Genomic DNA, 15847 nt, shown 5'->3' with positions numbered 1-15847 from the left:
CGTAACTTTTTTTCATTCCAAACATAAAAATGTTGAAATTAGAATTAAATTCTACAAAATTTTGTAGAATTCATTCATTCCAAATGGGAGGTTAGAATTTATAATTTAAAATTTCTAATTCATTTGTTGATATTTTTTTGGAAATATATAAATTTTGGTATAAAATCATCCATACTTTAAATAAAAAGATTTTGAAATGAATAATTTAAATAATAAATTTTGAAATTTTACATTTCAAATTTATTATTTAAAATAAAATCCCTTCTTTTACGGGGATTAAACCCTTTCTATTTTAAAGTTCAGATCAAAATATTTTTAAAATTAATGCATCCGAACAATAAATTTAGGATTTTAAATTTTAACTTACTCAAATATCAACTTTCACGTAAAACGATGATTTGATTTATGAGTATACTTTTATACCTTAAGTAATTATTTTAATGAGTAATCGAAGATTAACAATATAACTATTAACGCTTTTGCCAAAAGCCCAAATAATATTTAAAGAAGTTTATGAATTGACGGTTCCCATGTTGTGTGTTCGTTGTTTACTTCTCTATTTTGAGTCACTTAGTAATTAGGGATTAATATCATAAATATCAACTTTCACAAAAAACGATAGTTCAAACTATGAATATGCTTTGCACCCTAATTGCTTATTTAGGCAAATAATCAAGGGTTGATAGAACAATTATTAACACTCGCACCAAAAGTCTAAATAATACTTAAAGAAGTGGTATGCTACATGAATTCAAATAGTAAACATGATAAAAATTTCCCTGGACATTTATACATATTTATAATTAATATTAGGTGAATTATATATATATATATATTAGTAGTTTAGATTTTTTTTCTTTCGTTGTAAAACTCGAGTATGCCCTAATTTTAAGTTATAGACACTTATTATTTTCTTTTCAATGAAATTGTTATTTACAAAACAAAAAATTCAACTTACGAAGCAAAGGATCAAATGACCATTCTAAAACCATCCCTTAAAATTAAGTTTTTTTTTATATTTTAGTTATTAGTGTCATACTATATTAGTCATAAAATAATATTAAATATAATTAATGTCATTTCAATCTAAATATTAATAAATGTCAATTATATTTAGTCACATTAACCAAAATTTTAAAATACCATATATCTCCCAAACAACACCTCAAATATGATTTTTTTCCCTAAATAATTTACTCTTTTATTTTATTTTTTATAATTTACCAAATCTTTTCTTAAGAAAAGTCTAAACACTTCACTCTCTCAAGGGTGTGAAAATGCAAATGCTAATTTAGGCAAAATTATTATTATTATTATCATTATTATTTTGGTTTGGTTTATGCCATTTTTATTAAGAAAATGTTCATTATGCTTATTTGTTTATATAGTTTTATGATTTATATTATTAATTTACGATGATTGGTCAAATAAATCATCGTATTTTTAAGGTAGATCAAATAAGTCGTTGTACTTTCAAATTAGGGGTCAAATTAGTTACTTTATTTCAAAAAGAATTAAATGAATTATTGTACTTTTAGTCCTAAGGTCACATTAACCATTATAGTACATACTATCTTAATATTTTTTAATGATGTCACCTCAAGTGTATCCTAATCAAAAGAATCTAGTATAGTTACAAATACCAACTCCAAATCTAAGCAACTTTTTAAGTATAAAGGTAAATTTAACGTGGGGTCTAAAAAGTATAGTGATTTTTGTTAAAAGACTATGACTAAATTAACCTCCAAATTAAAATATAATGACTCATTTAACAATTTACTCATGAATTTAATATGACGCTTTAATATCACCTGAGTTCATTTTCAAGAATCACAAGATAAATTTAATAAATATAATTGAAAGTACTTTTATCTACCATACTTTTCATATTTTGTTTTTTTCCTCCCCCTCTAGATAATTTATATTGATCTTTATAGATAAAAAAAAATCATGTATATATTATTTAGTATATTTTAAAAATTTTAATAAATAATTTTGTAAAAAAAATTGAAATGCTTCATGATCTTATTTTTATTTTTTTGGTTAACGTACTGTCATTAGCGCCCTTACTATTCGACCCCACGATATTAGCATGAGATGTAAATCAGAGGACTCAGCGAGTTCGACCTCTAACTCCACAGTAAACGTGAGAGCGACAAGCAATTTTCAACTTTTATGATTGCTTTGACTGTTGAACTTTTCCCTGAATAAGGTTCGAACACGGAACTTAGGAGTACAAAGAACAACACCTCAAGAGATTCTTCCTTTGCCAATGAAGGTATGCTGTGGGGACTTTATAGTTTTATTTTGATAATTTCATATATTAGTTTGAAAAATATTTTAATATTATCTTATTCAATTTAAGAAATGATACAAAAGAAAGTAATGATAAATTGAAGAATATATTTGATGAAGTATTAATAAGAATAGAATGAGTCAAGCATTTGATAAAGGAAGAATTTATGTGGTAAATTTGGGGATAAAAATAATTAAGTGGGTTTAGGGTAGAGGGCATGTATTGTAATAATTCAGTAATTCTGATTAGATGCGCGAAATCAATTTTAAGTGAGTTTTAGTGAGGAGATTAGATTAATAATAATAATAATAATTCAAATAAAGTTAAGTTAATCTGGCGCGTGGGGAAGAGGTACGGAAAGAGCGTGAGAAAGGGGTGAGCTGGCTTGGCTTGGCTGGGCTGTGTTGAAAGCTCCGTTGTCTGGTAGCGAAGCACATAGAAGACGTTTTAGCTTTTTCTTTCTCTCTCTCTCTCTCTCTCTCTCTCTCTCTCTTAATAAGCCTTCCCATTATTCACATCTCTCTCATTCTCCGAGTCGACTCGTTCCTTCCTCTGATTTTTTCATCGCCTAGGGTTTCGGTGGTTGATCGAGAGATTGATGGTTCAGTTGATGAATTCCGGGAAGTCTCCGACTGAATCTGAGTCCTGTCGCCGGAAATGCGTCCCGGTGAAGCTGGAGGTCGAGGATCCCTTGGAGGACAAATTCGCGCCTCTTAACAAACGATCTAAGCTCCAGGTTTCATCTCTCTCTCGCTCCTTAGATATATGTGTGCAAAGCTGTCTGAACATGGAACGTCCTTGATGATTTGTCTGTGCTATTTGTGTCCGAAGTTGATTTTGTGTTGTGAATTTGGTGTTCGAGTTTCTGTTGCTTGTTTCGTCGGAGAGGCTTTTGTTGAGGAAGGTCTGGAAATGATTGATGTACTGGAGGCTTCTTGGGTTTTGATGGAAATCTCATCCTCTGATATGGGGAATTTATCGCTTTCTTCACCTAAGTTTTTGAAATCACACTTTGGGCTTTGGTTTGGTTTGCCTTGATCTCACCGAGTTTAGTTTGTTTACACGATTTGATTACTTTGATTTGACTGAAGGTAATTTATTTTTGGATATGTTTTTGTTGTTTCAGCAGCAGCAGTGTAGTTTGGGTGCAAATGCTTTTTCTGTACCACCATCGCAATATAATCCTCTTGATGAGCCTAGTCCATTGGGTTTGCGGCTCAAGAAGAGCCCGTCGCTTTTGGATTTGATCCAAATGACGCTTGCAAAAGGAAATTCTCCAAAGGTTGGAACTCAGGCCAAGAAGGAGAACAAGGGCACCAGTGGGTCTGCTACTACTGATAAGCTGAAGGCTTCAAACTTTCCTGCTTCATTTCTTAGAATTGGGACCTGGGAGGTATAAGCATAACTGCTTTAGACCAACTTTTAATTGTAATGGATTCAACTGTCCAATCTTGCTGGCAACCTGATATCCAACAAAAATTCTACTTCATTGCAGTACAAATCAAGATATGAAGGGGATTTAGTAGCAAAGTGTTACTTTGCAAAGCACAAGCTTGTGTGGGAAGTCCTCGATGGTGGTCTGAAAAATAAGATAGAAATTCAGTGGTCTGACATCGTTGCTTTGAAGGCAAATTACCCAGATGATGGACCAGGGACTTTAGACGTAGTGGTAATTTCTTGCTTTCAAATTCTAGTCTGTGTTGTCTTACTAAGCTATTACTGTGTTTATTGCTGTATATGCTTCTGACTAGTGCTTTCGTGTTAATAAATGTGGCATTTTTCTCCGGTGCAGCTTTCTAGACAACCGCTCTTCTTCAGGGAGACCAATCCACAACCTAGGAAGCATACTTTATGGCAAGCAACATCAGACTTTACTGGTGGTCAGGCGAGCATACACAGGTACCACATATGATTTTCAATTCTTCACTTTTGAGAAGATTTACTGCACTTCCTTGGGTGCTTCCATTTCAGACAAGTAATATCAGCTGCATATTACATGGCAGAACTATTTAAGTTATTGAATAGAGCATGTAACAGATACTGCTAATATTGGCACATGGATGATCTGAGACAACATGTTATACCTGTTATCCATGTTTATATTTTTATGGGCATTTAAAAATTAAGTTGGTTGGTGATATACGTAACCAACTCTTACATTAAACCAAGTTGTTTTTAGAATTGCAATTATGAAATTAGGGCTGCACTCTAGACAAGTGACATAATAGTCCTTATGATTCATCCCAGTTGATTTTCTGGACTGATTTGTCTTCCCTGGCTATTTTTTTCCCCTTCCAGTGTTTCCTTGGACAAATTTTTGGGTGTTAAATGCAAATCTATTTGGTCTTTTGTCTCCTTGTTGCCTTGAGGGGATCTTATTTTTCATACCAAAATGCTAGTTATTGGTAATAATAAATGCTTGATAAATTTTTGGATATTACATGCAAATCTTTGAGGTCTTCTTTATCCTCATCGTCTTGAGTGGCTTTTATTTTTATCACTAAAATATCTGATGTTGGAGACAATAAATGCTTGTTTGCGAGTTTTTACATCCTCTTTTTACATATTCGAGTAAACTTCCCGCTTTTTCATTTCTTTTCTATTTTTGATTGAACAATCCTCCTACCTTTTTGTTTCTTTTCTTTTTTTGATTGAATAAACTTCCTGCCTTTTCATTTCTTTCATTTTTGCTTTACAATAATTCTCTCCGTGTTTTTTACTCTCTTAGAAGGTGTTACTTGTACTATCCTTATACTTGTTACTCATCTTTTTTTAATTTTTCTAACTACAACAACAACATATCAAGCATTAATCTCACAAGGTGGGGTCATAGAATTCATGATGTTTAATCTGGCAAGTTTTAGATAACCTAACACAAACTTCCTCCTATATCTGGGATGCGGCTAGCTGTAAATAGGAATTCATACTGGTGTTTTAATTTTTCAAACCATGATAAAGCCTTCATGTTTTATTTCTCCATAATAATTTGGTCTATTAACATCTCTTTTAGGATAGGCATGTGTATCTTAAATAGGGATTTTTAAGGCGTATGAGTAAATTGTATTTGACCATTTCACGAACTATTTAACACTGATGCTGACTTATTCTTTTTTAACAGATTATCTAGTGATTCAATGGATTACTTCTTATATATACTGTCATAACTATAAGTAATTAAATATATTATTGTAATCATGCTATTCATAGCAAAAATTAGATATTGATCCAAACAATACACTTGCCAGCATGGTATTCATAACTATGGTTCTTGCATTCTTTTAACATTTCTTGCCACCCCTTCAGAGATTTGTCCAATAGTTACAGCCTACAAATATGGGAAGAAATGCAGCATCTCAATTATAGATTTTGTACAAAAATCACTTACTGTAATTGAAATCTTTTCTTTATCTTTTCTAAAAATGCCGCCTTTCATGTTTAGAGATTATGTACTACAAATGTCCCATTTTTGGTCTGTATTACTACAAGATACCAAGACCTTGATTGGATAGCTAGAATTCATGTAGTAGACTCCATCCATTGGGATTAAGGCTTGTCATGTTGATGAGAAAATTCTATTCTTTACCATTTTCCATTTCATATGCACGTTTGAAGTTTCCTTGTAGTTATTTCCTTATCGTAGCACACTTTGGAACATTAACATCCCACGTTCCTATTTTTTCTGTTATGTATATCAAACATTTCGATATCCTAGGCTGCATGGTTTTGACCTAAAGAGTTTCTGGAGTTCCTCCTTTTGTCCCTTTTCCTTTCCAAGATTTGCTCTTTTCTATTATTGCTCAAACACAGTCCTAGTTTTTGTTATCTATATTAAACACAACGGTCAAATTTCTCCTGTTATTCAAGCATGGTTCTGACAGCAAGAAGTGGAGAGAAATCTTCTGCTGCTATGTAGAGCATGGTATTTCTTGTATTCTTCTTTTCCAATTAGATGAAGTTGTTTGAGTTTATATGAAGAATTCAGAATACAAATAAACAAACTTTTGAATTTTTGTTCAAGATTGAAATCTTATTTAGAAAACTTAGTGTTTCTTCAGCTTCAGATTGGGGATAAAAGTTAAGATTGATTTGTTGAATTTTCCTTCAAATTCATGTATCTGCATAAATCTTTTAAGATAACCAGTTCAATCTATGAGAGTGCATATGATTGCCAAAGGATATGATTTAGGTGGAGTTGATGTGACAAGAAATGTAAAATGTGGATCACTTGAAAGTCAAGAGTTTTAACTCTTTTTCTTCTTCTTTTTTAATCAATTTGATATTGATCTTGTAGAAGATGGATAGAGATGATTTGTGAGCTAGAATCTTTTACTTGATCTAGTAAGATTTATGGCTTAATGTTGTTTCTGATTTTTTTTTTTTAGGTCAATGTGATTGGAATTGTTGTCAACAAGCTTGTTTTTGTTTTCTGTTTTATATGTTAATATTTTCTTATTGCAAATAAAAGGCAAAAGTCATCTCATTTCCTTTCCTTATTTTAATGCCTTGGAATTTCCAAAATCCTCTTCACATGTGTACCTTTTCATGGCTGCTAGAATATGTGTCTTAGATTTGGGTTTAGCACTTAACATGAATCTAGAGTTTCCATGTTACTCTACTAAATGCATTAACTATCTACTCTGTCCAGTCAGGTTAACAAATAAAATTACCGTGGTTATTGAATCTTGTTTGCACTGTTTGAATTTTTTTTTTTGGCTAACCACTGTTTGAATGCTTTAAGCAATGAGACCTTTTTTCCCTCCTCAGGCGACACCTTTTGCAGTGTCCTCAAGGACTGTTAGGAAAGCATTTTGAAAAGCTTATTCAATGTGATCCTCGCCTTAGCTTTCTGAGTCAACAAGGAGACATAGAGTTGGAATCTCCATATTTTGAACCGAGGATTTCTGTTTTTGATGACTCAAATGAATCAAACCATGGGTTTGATTTGAATGGTGAGGAAAGCAAAGCGTTTTTTGATCTGTGTGATGCTGCATCACCTTCTGGGGCTCAATCTCCTTCACTGAAGAAAGAACAGCAAGATCTTGTTCGTAGGCCTCATGAACACTTTCCCCGTCAAACACCTTCACCTAGCTCAGGTATAATCAGTAACTCCTTACTGAAAATTAAGAGTGCTTTACTAATTTATCATTATGTTGTGTGGACATTCCTAAGTGCATGGCTTCTACTCAAGGCGTATTCCTTTTATGATAATTGTTCTTTGATGTATTAGACAACTATGTTTTTTGGGCAACCTTAATTTAGCAAATATTTAACCAGTTTTTTGATCGATAAACAGAGACTGATAAAACTATATTTGAAACCTTTTCCTCTTGGGGCCAGGGGAAGGGAGGAGAGAATTACATCTCCAGGTCAGGATTCATCTTTGCTTCCATTCATCCAAGTTTCTATAGATAGAAGCATAGAAAGAAGCTTGAACTTAAAGCTCATCAGCTAGTTACAACCAAATTGGAGGATATTTTTTTTTTTATTGTTTCAAACATCCAAACAAGGACAAATTTTATATGAAAAAAGACAGATAATATATAGGGGCAGACTAATCAATTAGTTGAATGGAAGTTATCGATTAGAAGACATAGTTCACCTAGTTATTGAATCTGGGCTTACACTAATATTCCATGTTTGTATGCAATAGTTAATTCTCTTCATATCAATTATTTGGTGCTAGCACCTTATCTGTCACTTGGTTCACTTGGTTGTATTATATGCAAGTGTGGGATGAAGGGCATTTAACATTGTCTCATGGGAAAAAAAAAAAGGTTGTCTCAATGGTTTTGGTGCCTTTGTCAGTTGGTTGTCATGATGAAATTTAGGTGTTCTTGGTATGACCCAAGGGCTACTGTTTTCATTTTCATGTGCTTCAACATGGATATGGCAATACATTGGCAATCTAGGATTCACGTTGGTCCCATTTAGTGGAATTAAGGCTTGGTATTGCTGCTGTCATTAGATTTTCTCTTCTATTAACATGACCTGCCCGATCACATAGCTGAAGGCTGCGCTGTAAATTTGATTTCCATGAAAGCTTCCTGTCTTATACAACAAATTGAACTTTAGAGCTGCCAAAACACTATTTTGAACCTCGTAATGCGTTCTATTATTGTATATTCACCTGTTGGCTGTCAAAAGGCAAAATGTCGAAGCCAGAGAAGAAACTCGGCACCTTTTAGAGCTGATTACAAAATGATGGAGCCCATTTAATTCCTTTTTCATTGATTTAGCTTGTGTGTTGGAAGAATAAATTGCAATGTAGGTGACTACAATAGGAGATAAGTAAACAGGAAGTGCTAGTAATTATAGTAGCACAAAATGACAAAAGCATCACAAGCCTTCACTGACTTGGTGGAATCGGTTTGAATTCTAGCTCTCTAATAATAATTATAGCTGTAATGACTATTTTTAATGTCCCAGAATAGGGAATAAACTCAATGCTTTGTGCTTGATTTCTGTTTTCATTGCATTTGTTGCTCCACACATACTCCATCATCGATTGATTGGTTTCCAGAATTGGACTGGAGTTCATCAATTATTTTTTGTATGATCTCTATCTACTCACTGTTCTGCATGGCATATGGTCTTTTATTTAATGCTGGAAGCAGTTGGTTTTATGTCATTGTGGGTACTTATCACTGAGTGCTCTGCTGAATCATGTCTTCAGCTGGGTTTGATGAAAATTAGCACTCAGTCTATATTTCAGTAGGCTATGTTTGTAAGTTTGATTTACCTTGGTCTGTGCATATAGTTTTTACATATACTGATGTGGAACAAGATTTTATGAAAAAAATTGACTTAGCTGAGGCTAGAAAAATTAGTTTGTTCATGATTATGGAGCCTGCCTTGGAGCCTCATTTATCACAGCATAGAAATAGATTCCAAGAGTGACATATGGTTGAGGCACTACAAGGACATACCAACACTTAACCAGAAGCATCATCAGAAGCTGACATTTACAAAGCCTGAAGTTTCATCAGGAGTTGACTATTCAAAGTCATGAAGTTAATATCTAATCAAAGTCATCTTCCATCTTTGCAGTCCCACATTGCTTAGAAACAAGATTGATAGGCTCATCATCATCATCATTAACTACTCCTTAACCAAGTTAGGGTTAGCGCACGACATCCATGATGTCAATTGACTTTCAAAAGTCAAATTGACAATACAAATCCATGTAAAAGAATAACGTGGCAAAATTTTTATGCTAGATGCCCTTCTTGACGCAAACCCTCTAGCGAGAAAATGATGAGGTAAAGTTCCAATGTCATCTTCACATTGAAAAACTCCACGAGATGTCGGTGAATGAAGATAATTAATATGGTCATGTTCCATCACATAGTTGATGTTGTGAAACCAATCTATACATGAGAACACAACCATGTTGATAGGCTTAAAGTTCTATAAATATATACCTGCCCCATAGCTCTCAAATCATTCCTCTCTTAAATAAAATTTGAAGTGTTATTTATTCTAATCTAGCATTCTAGAGTTCTTTTAAGTCCTTGGTCATCCAAGGCACTTAGTAGAGCTAATCTAGCTTTTAGTTCCCTCTTTTATAGGGTGTTTGCTAGAATGAATGAATATGGTCTGCTTCATTTTTCCTTTGCGTCATATGCATGTGCAGTCATTTTTTTTTTCTTTTTGTTCTTCCTAGTTCCTTCCACAATCTTAGCTCCAAAAGCAATGCTATTTATGTTAGAAAGATATAAAGAAAAACAAATGTTCTTACATGCATGTAAAAGTGCATGCAATGTGTATAAGGGTGAAGGCATAAATGCACTCCTATACTTTATCAAAAAATCCTTGTGGCACCTAGAACTTTCAAAATGTCCCATTAGACACCTCTACTCTAAAAAAGTATAACTATTAAACCCTTTTTAATTTGTATTAAATTAAATGTACTCCTGTACTTTACTAAAAAAAGTTCTATTGACACCTTGAACTTTTTAAAAAAAATTTAATAAGTGAAACTATTAAACACTTTTTAAGCAAGTTCGTGTGCCTAGGAACGTTTTTGGTAAAGTACAAGAGTGAATTTAATTTAATACAAATTAAAAAGTGTTTAATAGTTTCACTTTTTGGAGTAGAGGTGTTTAATAGGACGTTTTAAAAGTTTGGGGTGCCACAGGAATTTTTTTTACTAAAGGACTAGGGTGCATTTATGCCTTCACTTGTGTAACTTAATCATATTTTGATTTTATTATCTTCTGAGAAATCCTACTTCCAAAACATGGCCTAAAATTTTACATTCCTTTCAGGATAAGTGAACCATAAATTTTAATTTTACCCCTTTATTTACTACCTTCTTGACCATGGAATTTAACAGCAGAATTTGGTGCAGCAATGTTTTTGTTTAAAATGCAGAAATACCTACTAAATACCTAATCAATTGCAAGCTTTTCCATCACGTAGAGGTTGTATGGAGATGGGAGATATTTATGGATGCTGGTATATTGTGAATGTTGAGTGCCTAGGGCCCACATTGGCCATGTTGTGGATTTTATCCATTTACTCATGTAGTATTCTGTTGCATAGTTTTCTACTTTTATGCTTTAGTTTAATGATTTAACTGTGTTATCAAATTCAATGTTGTTTATGGCATAGATTATGTCAAATTCTACATTTCTATTATACTCTATGTTCTTTGTTTCCTTTTCTTTGGAAAGGGCAAGTCTATTGATAATGAAGCATCTATCTGCAATTTTGTACTGGTCGATGTACCTAGTGTTCTAACTTGCTAGTTGTCAAATTCAGTAATGGATACACATGCTATTGAGGAAATCAGGAGCAGTAGAATCGAAGAACTGAAGAAGCGTATTGAGCAAGACCAAATCAAGGTGCCCGGGCTCCACTCCTCTATGTCAATGAGTGATCTATTAAGCCACATCGAGCATCGGATCTCAGAACAGAGAACATCCAACAATTTTGCCCTTTCTTTGGAAGAGCGGCAAAGCTTGGAGAAGCTGGAAGAGATTAGCCGGTGCTTATTTAGCGAAACTCAACATGCATCAGCTGACGAGCAACGGATCATGTCAAGAGTCAATTCCCTTTGCTGCCTTCTTCAGAAGGATCCTACGACTCTAAACTTGCAAGGTAAAGCTGATGATAGTTCGGATGTGGCAGTGGCCAGGAACATAGGCGGAGGACCAAACACAGTCCCCAGTGAGAGAAACGCACTGGACAATTTTACTACACTAGAGGGCGAATCCAACGACAGTGTGTCTGGTCGCAAGCAGGCTCAGGCTCCAGCCATGTCGAGGAAGGACTCGGTTGGGGAGCTACTGCTTAATCTCCCCAGGATAGCATCTCTGCCGCAGTTCTTGTTCAACATCTCAGAAGATTACAACAATCAAGCCAGATAGACAGTGAGAGATTGATTCCTCTCCTTTGCTCAACAAGTGTGTACAAAAGAAAAAAAAAACAAAAAACAAAAAAGGCACCTGCTTGAAGAAGTTCTCTGTGGTTGGCTGTAAATATAGATGGCACTTTGCTGCTGCTTATATTAGTGAATTCTGTGGAAGTTGTGAATGCTGCTCTGCTCTGCTCTGGATCTTTCCAATTTCCCCTTATGCTTTAGTCTGGAATAGTACAACTTTCTGTGTAACTAACTCTCCTTCCTTCCTTAAATATTTTTATTTTATTTTATACAGAAAACCTCTCGTTCATGAATCCAATCATAGCCATTTGAATGACCAGCATGTTTGGCCTCTCTGACAGGACAAATTTTCTCACTTTCCTAGCAACCAGACAGCAACATAACACAAAGTACTGTACTCTCACACTTAGTTTATATGTATAATTCTATTGTTTTCTACCTCCTCCTCCTGAACATTTAAATATACCAATAAAAAATAAAATAAAATAGGCAAACAAAACACCCAAATTCCAGAATGTTTTTATTATTTGTTAAGGTTCTTCTTCTTCCCTGGGCTCCTCGTCGTCCATGGCCTCCTGCTCCTGCAACATGTTCATCAGGATATCAATCTGATTCTGCAGCATCGCGTTTTCCCTCTCGGCATTGGTGCGTTTGCTTCGCTCTTCCAGGAGCTGCAGCTGCAGGCGTTCCAAGCACCGCGCATCCTCCTCCAACTGCTCGTTCAGCCCATTGATTTCCCGGTCCTGAAAGCAACACAAAGTGGCAGCAGCAGCAGCAGCAGTTGTTTATTACGGCCAAGGAAGATAGATTTAGATTTAGAGTTGAGAAAGGCAGGCAGGATTTAAGGTTTAAGGAACCACCTTTCTGTTCATTTCCTGTACGGCAATCCTCCTCATGCTCTCAACCACATCCACATTTACAAGCTTTCGCTTCTTCCCAATTAGCCAGCCCCGGGGATAGATTGCAGACTCAAAGTCCGGTGGAGGGAGCAAGCTCTCAGCCGATGGTCTTTTACCATTTACATTGGTTATGGGGTCTAACGGTTCAAACAGAGCCTTCCGCTTCTCTGAAAGAACACTGGCGATTGCAGGATCCTGCATCTCCCCGGTATTCGGGGACCCCCCTTCCTGTTTTGCTGAATCCTCATTCTTCTCTTCATCCTTTTCGAGTTTCACGTCGTCAGTGGTATCATTTGTTGTCTCGTCCATTTTCTGGCTGCTTGCTGCTACTGCTAGGACATGCCACCATTAATAAATAGACTGGCAAACATTTCTACCAAACACACACTACTTCACTGTCCTAATTTCTGTGGTAACCCAATAATTGAATTGGTGATGGAGACATGGTGGTAGCTTTGTAACAAACAGACCTCTTCATAGGATTCCTATAAACAAGGTTTTGTTGTCTGGCTTGATATGCCTTCATTCAATCTACGAACGCGCAACTCAAGTGCTCTTTCCCACATAGTTATGAATGCCATACTCACATTATCAAGAGCATATTTTGAACAAACAATTTTAATTAACATAGCCATATATCTAAATAAAAAATTAAATAAAACTTTACAAGTTCGATTCTCTAATTACAGAGAAGTGAGAAGTGGTTCCCTGTAATTACAGAATCACTCGCTTCTTTGTAGAGAACAATCATTTGTAAGAGTGGTCAACAAGAGACCAGATCTCATCTGTGGTTCAAACCAAAACCTTAAAAGCCTGAGAAGTGGAAGCACTGGTCCCCAGACAGTATTGGCTACAATCTTCAGCACACACAGGTACAAAGACAGGGACTCAAAATTTTGCATTGTGATTCCTGGGAATGCATCTAGATCGGTACCTAATGTTTGGTATGATGTCTAATGGTATCAATAATCATGCTGTCCCACGTTCTCTAGCATTGGTTTGAAAGTCAGTGGGGGGAGTAGCTAAAAATTATGAATAGCGGGTAGAGTAGTTACCAAATGTATGTAGGTGTCCCATGAATGAAATTCTAGAAAGGTGGCATAAGGCATTAATAACATTATTGTATGATATATATATATATATATATCTATCACATTGTACCATTAACATAAGCCGGTGTAGAATTCAACTTCGCTGCATTGAAAACTATATCATCGTTGTTTATCCAACACCTACAACATCAACATAACAACCAAATGCTACAAAATATAAAAGCAATGCCATGTAAACAGAAAATTCACAAAAAAGTTCAGCCAAAAATGTGGGTCCATTGTATTTACTCATTGAAAGAGTACAAAACTGTAAGGCTAATAAAACAGCAACAAAAACAAAAAAGAAAATTACTGTCATTAATGGAACTTTCTATATAAAAATATACGAGAATATCATTTCTAAATTCAAAAAGAAATTAGAACTACCTGAGGAAAAGAGGTTGGCAACCATTATAAAATGAAAACAATGTGGATCTACAACTACTTGTTTAAGGGCACAACTTTTTTGAAATAAATATCAAATGTTCTGTTTATACTTCTTCCCAAATCTATGTAGATTGAGTGAGTAAGGTAATTTCCCACTACTTGATATGATCGCTTTGCGAGGGTCGAGAAAGAGTTGCTTCCATATGCTGCCTTATCTTTGATATGCAAAGGAGTGTTTCCACAACTTTAAGTCACAAAGGGAAAACCTCCTGTCGCTAACAACTCAGTGTCTTACCACTTGATATACAAAATGTAAACAAATCGGGATATGACTATTATTATTATTTTCTAAAGCACTCATATATCTTGACATGTCATATCGTGTGTTAAATCAATTCTTTTGAAAATTGTTGAAAATAATTGTATTGGAGGTGGTGTGCACTGCTCTGCTCATGTATGTAGAGCTCAGAAGGAGATGAAATCAATTCGTTTTTCTGGTTTGTATGAAGTCAAACCAGAAAAGGACAAATCAGAAATCAGTGATGAAGGTGACATAAATAAATATCAGGGGAAAGGACTTCTTACAGTTTGAGGCTGTTATAATACAGCTGCAGTCATGATAAGAATAACAGTTAAACAATTAATAAATACCATACCAACGAGAGAGAGAGAGAGCGAGAGAGAGAGAGAGGGTAACCAACAAAAGGAAAGAGAAAAGAAAAAGTAGCGTGTGAGCAAAGCCACGCAATAGAACTGTTCCGTCTATAGCCCCAGCAAGGGTTGGTGTAGCAGATAATTATCACAACAAGGGGCAATTTGCTATATATAAAAATAAATAAATATATATTTTTAATGTTGAAATTCTTTGGTAGACTTTTCAAAGAATTCAGAGAGAGACAAAGAGGGGTGCGTTGTGTTGATAATCAAAAAGGAAAGGCTCTAAAACTTGATAATCATAAAGTTTTTCTGCTTTCAAGGGGCAGATCTGTTGAAAACTATCGACAAACAGTGATGATCCTCGCATATCACTCGGTGGGTATTCTCCAAAATCATCCTACATGTATAATTATGGACACACACACATATATTTCATCCAGCTTGAGACAATTTGACCAGAGAGAGAGAGAAAGAGAGGCAATGGGTAGTGGAGAGAGAGGAGTGACCTGGAGCTGATCTCTTGCGGGATTTCCAGAAAACAGGAGTGGTAGACAAGGGAGAGAAGCCATCCAGAGTTCCTTTCTTCTCTGCTGTGCCCATCGATGATGAACCCAACCCAACCACCAATCTAATTAACCTTATCAGCTGCTGCTCCGACCTCTCCAAGATAACCCAACCCCACCCCACCCCCTCTCCTAAATTCTACAAATTCTGGTCGAATTCAACATCCAGAGAGAGAGAGAGAGAGAGAGAGAGACTTCTTTTGTGGGTTGATTTCTTCGTTTGTTTATCTAAAAGGGGCTCTCTTTCTTGTCGCTGTCGTGTTCTTACCCAGATAGAGAGAGAGAGAGAGAGAGAGAGAGAGAAGATATGGAAGAAAAGAGACATTTAAGGTGACGGAATCACCAAGGTTCGAGGAGGTGTTTTACGACAGTTGGGATTTTGCAATTTCCGTCTTCTTTTCTTACAATCAATCAGTATAATAATCTATTTTATTTATATTTATTTATTAGTGAACAAATAAAAATTGGCTGAAATAAACCAAGCTCCTCCATCGAGTGTGATTTTATTCACCCCCATTTAACGGGGGTTAAAATAACCCCCCCCCCCCCCCCCCCTTCTTCTTCTCTCT

General features: G+C 35.1%; 2 protein-coding genes across 6 annotated transcripts; one reads left to right on the top strand and one right to left on the bottom strand.

Annotated features, from left to right (window-relative positions):
• The first annotated feature begins 2774 nt into the window (after positions 1–2774).
• Positions 2775–11833, top strand: LOC127789844 (uncharacterized). 3 transcript variants are annotated; one of them, XM_052318867.1, is made up of 7 exons: positions 2775–3032; positions 3423–3689; positions 3792–3965; positions 4089–4195; positions 7061–7389; positions 7590–7662; positions 11060–11224. In XM_052318867.1, the coding sequence occupies exons 1-7, from the start codon at positions 2895–2897 to the stop codon at positions 11079–11081; spliced, it is 1110 nt and encodes a 369-aa protein (XP_052174827.1). In that variant the 5' UTR covers positions 2775–2894; the 3' UTR covers positions 11082–11224. The 3 variants fall into 3 exon arrangements, with proteins under 3 accessions (XP_052174827.1, XP_052174825.1, XP_052174824.1); XM_052318865.1 differs by lacking the exon at positions 7590–7662 and having other exon boundaries at positions 2776–3032; positions 3426–3689; positions 11060–11833; XM_052318864.1 differs by lacking the exon at positions 7590–7662 and having other exon boundaries at positions 2776–3032; positions 11060–11833.
• Positions 11834–12061: 228 nt separating this feature from the next.
• Positions 12062–15602, bottom strand: LOC127789845 (protein HEADING DATE REPRESSOR 1). 3 transcript variants are annotated; one of them, XM_052318868.1, is made up of 5 exons: positions 15222–15602; positions 14644–14666; positions 13742–13812; positions 12542–12909; positions 12062–12424 (listed from the first exon to the last, which is right to left on the bottom strand). In XM_052318868.1, exons 1-5 carry the CDS (start codon positions 15282–15284, stop codon positions 12212–12214), a joined length of 738 nt encoding a protein of 245 aa, XP_052174828.1. In that variant the 5' UTR covers positions 15285–15602; the 3' UTR covers positions 12062–12211. The 3 variants fall into 3 exon arrangements, with proteins under 3 accessions (XP_052174828.1, XP_052174830.1, XP_052174829.1); XM_052318870.1 differs by lacking the exons at positions 13742–13812; positions 14644–14666 and having other exon boundaries at positions 12542–12903; positions 15222–15599; XM_052318869.1 differs by lacking the exons at positions 13742–13812; positions 14644–14666 and having other exon boundaries at positions 15222–15590.
• Positions 15603–15847: the final 245 nt, after the last annotated feature.

This window comes from Diospyros lotus, chromosome 14 (assembly GCF_014633365.1).
Source record: "Diospyros lotus cultivar Yz01 chromosome 14, ASM1463336v1, whole genome shotgun sequence".
Taxonomy (NCBI): domain Eukaryota; kingdom Viridiplantae; phylum Streptophyta; class Magnoliopsida; order Ericales; family Ebenaceae; genus Diospyros; species Diospyros lotus.
The sequence above is the reverse complement of the archived record's forward strand: the minus strand, read 5'-3'. Positions and strand labels throughout refer to the sequence as shown.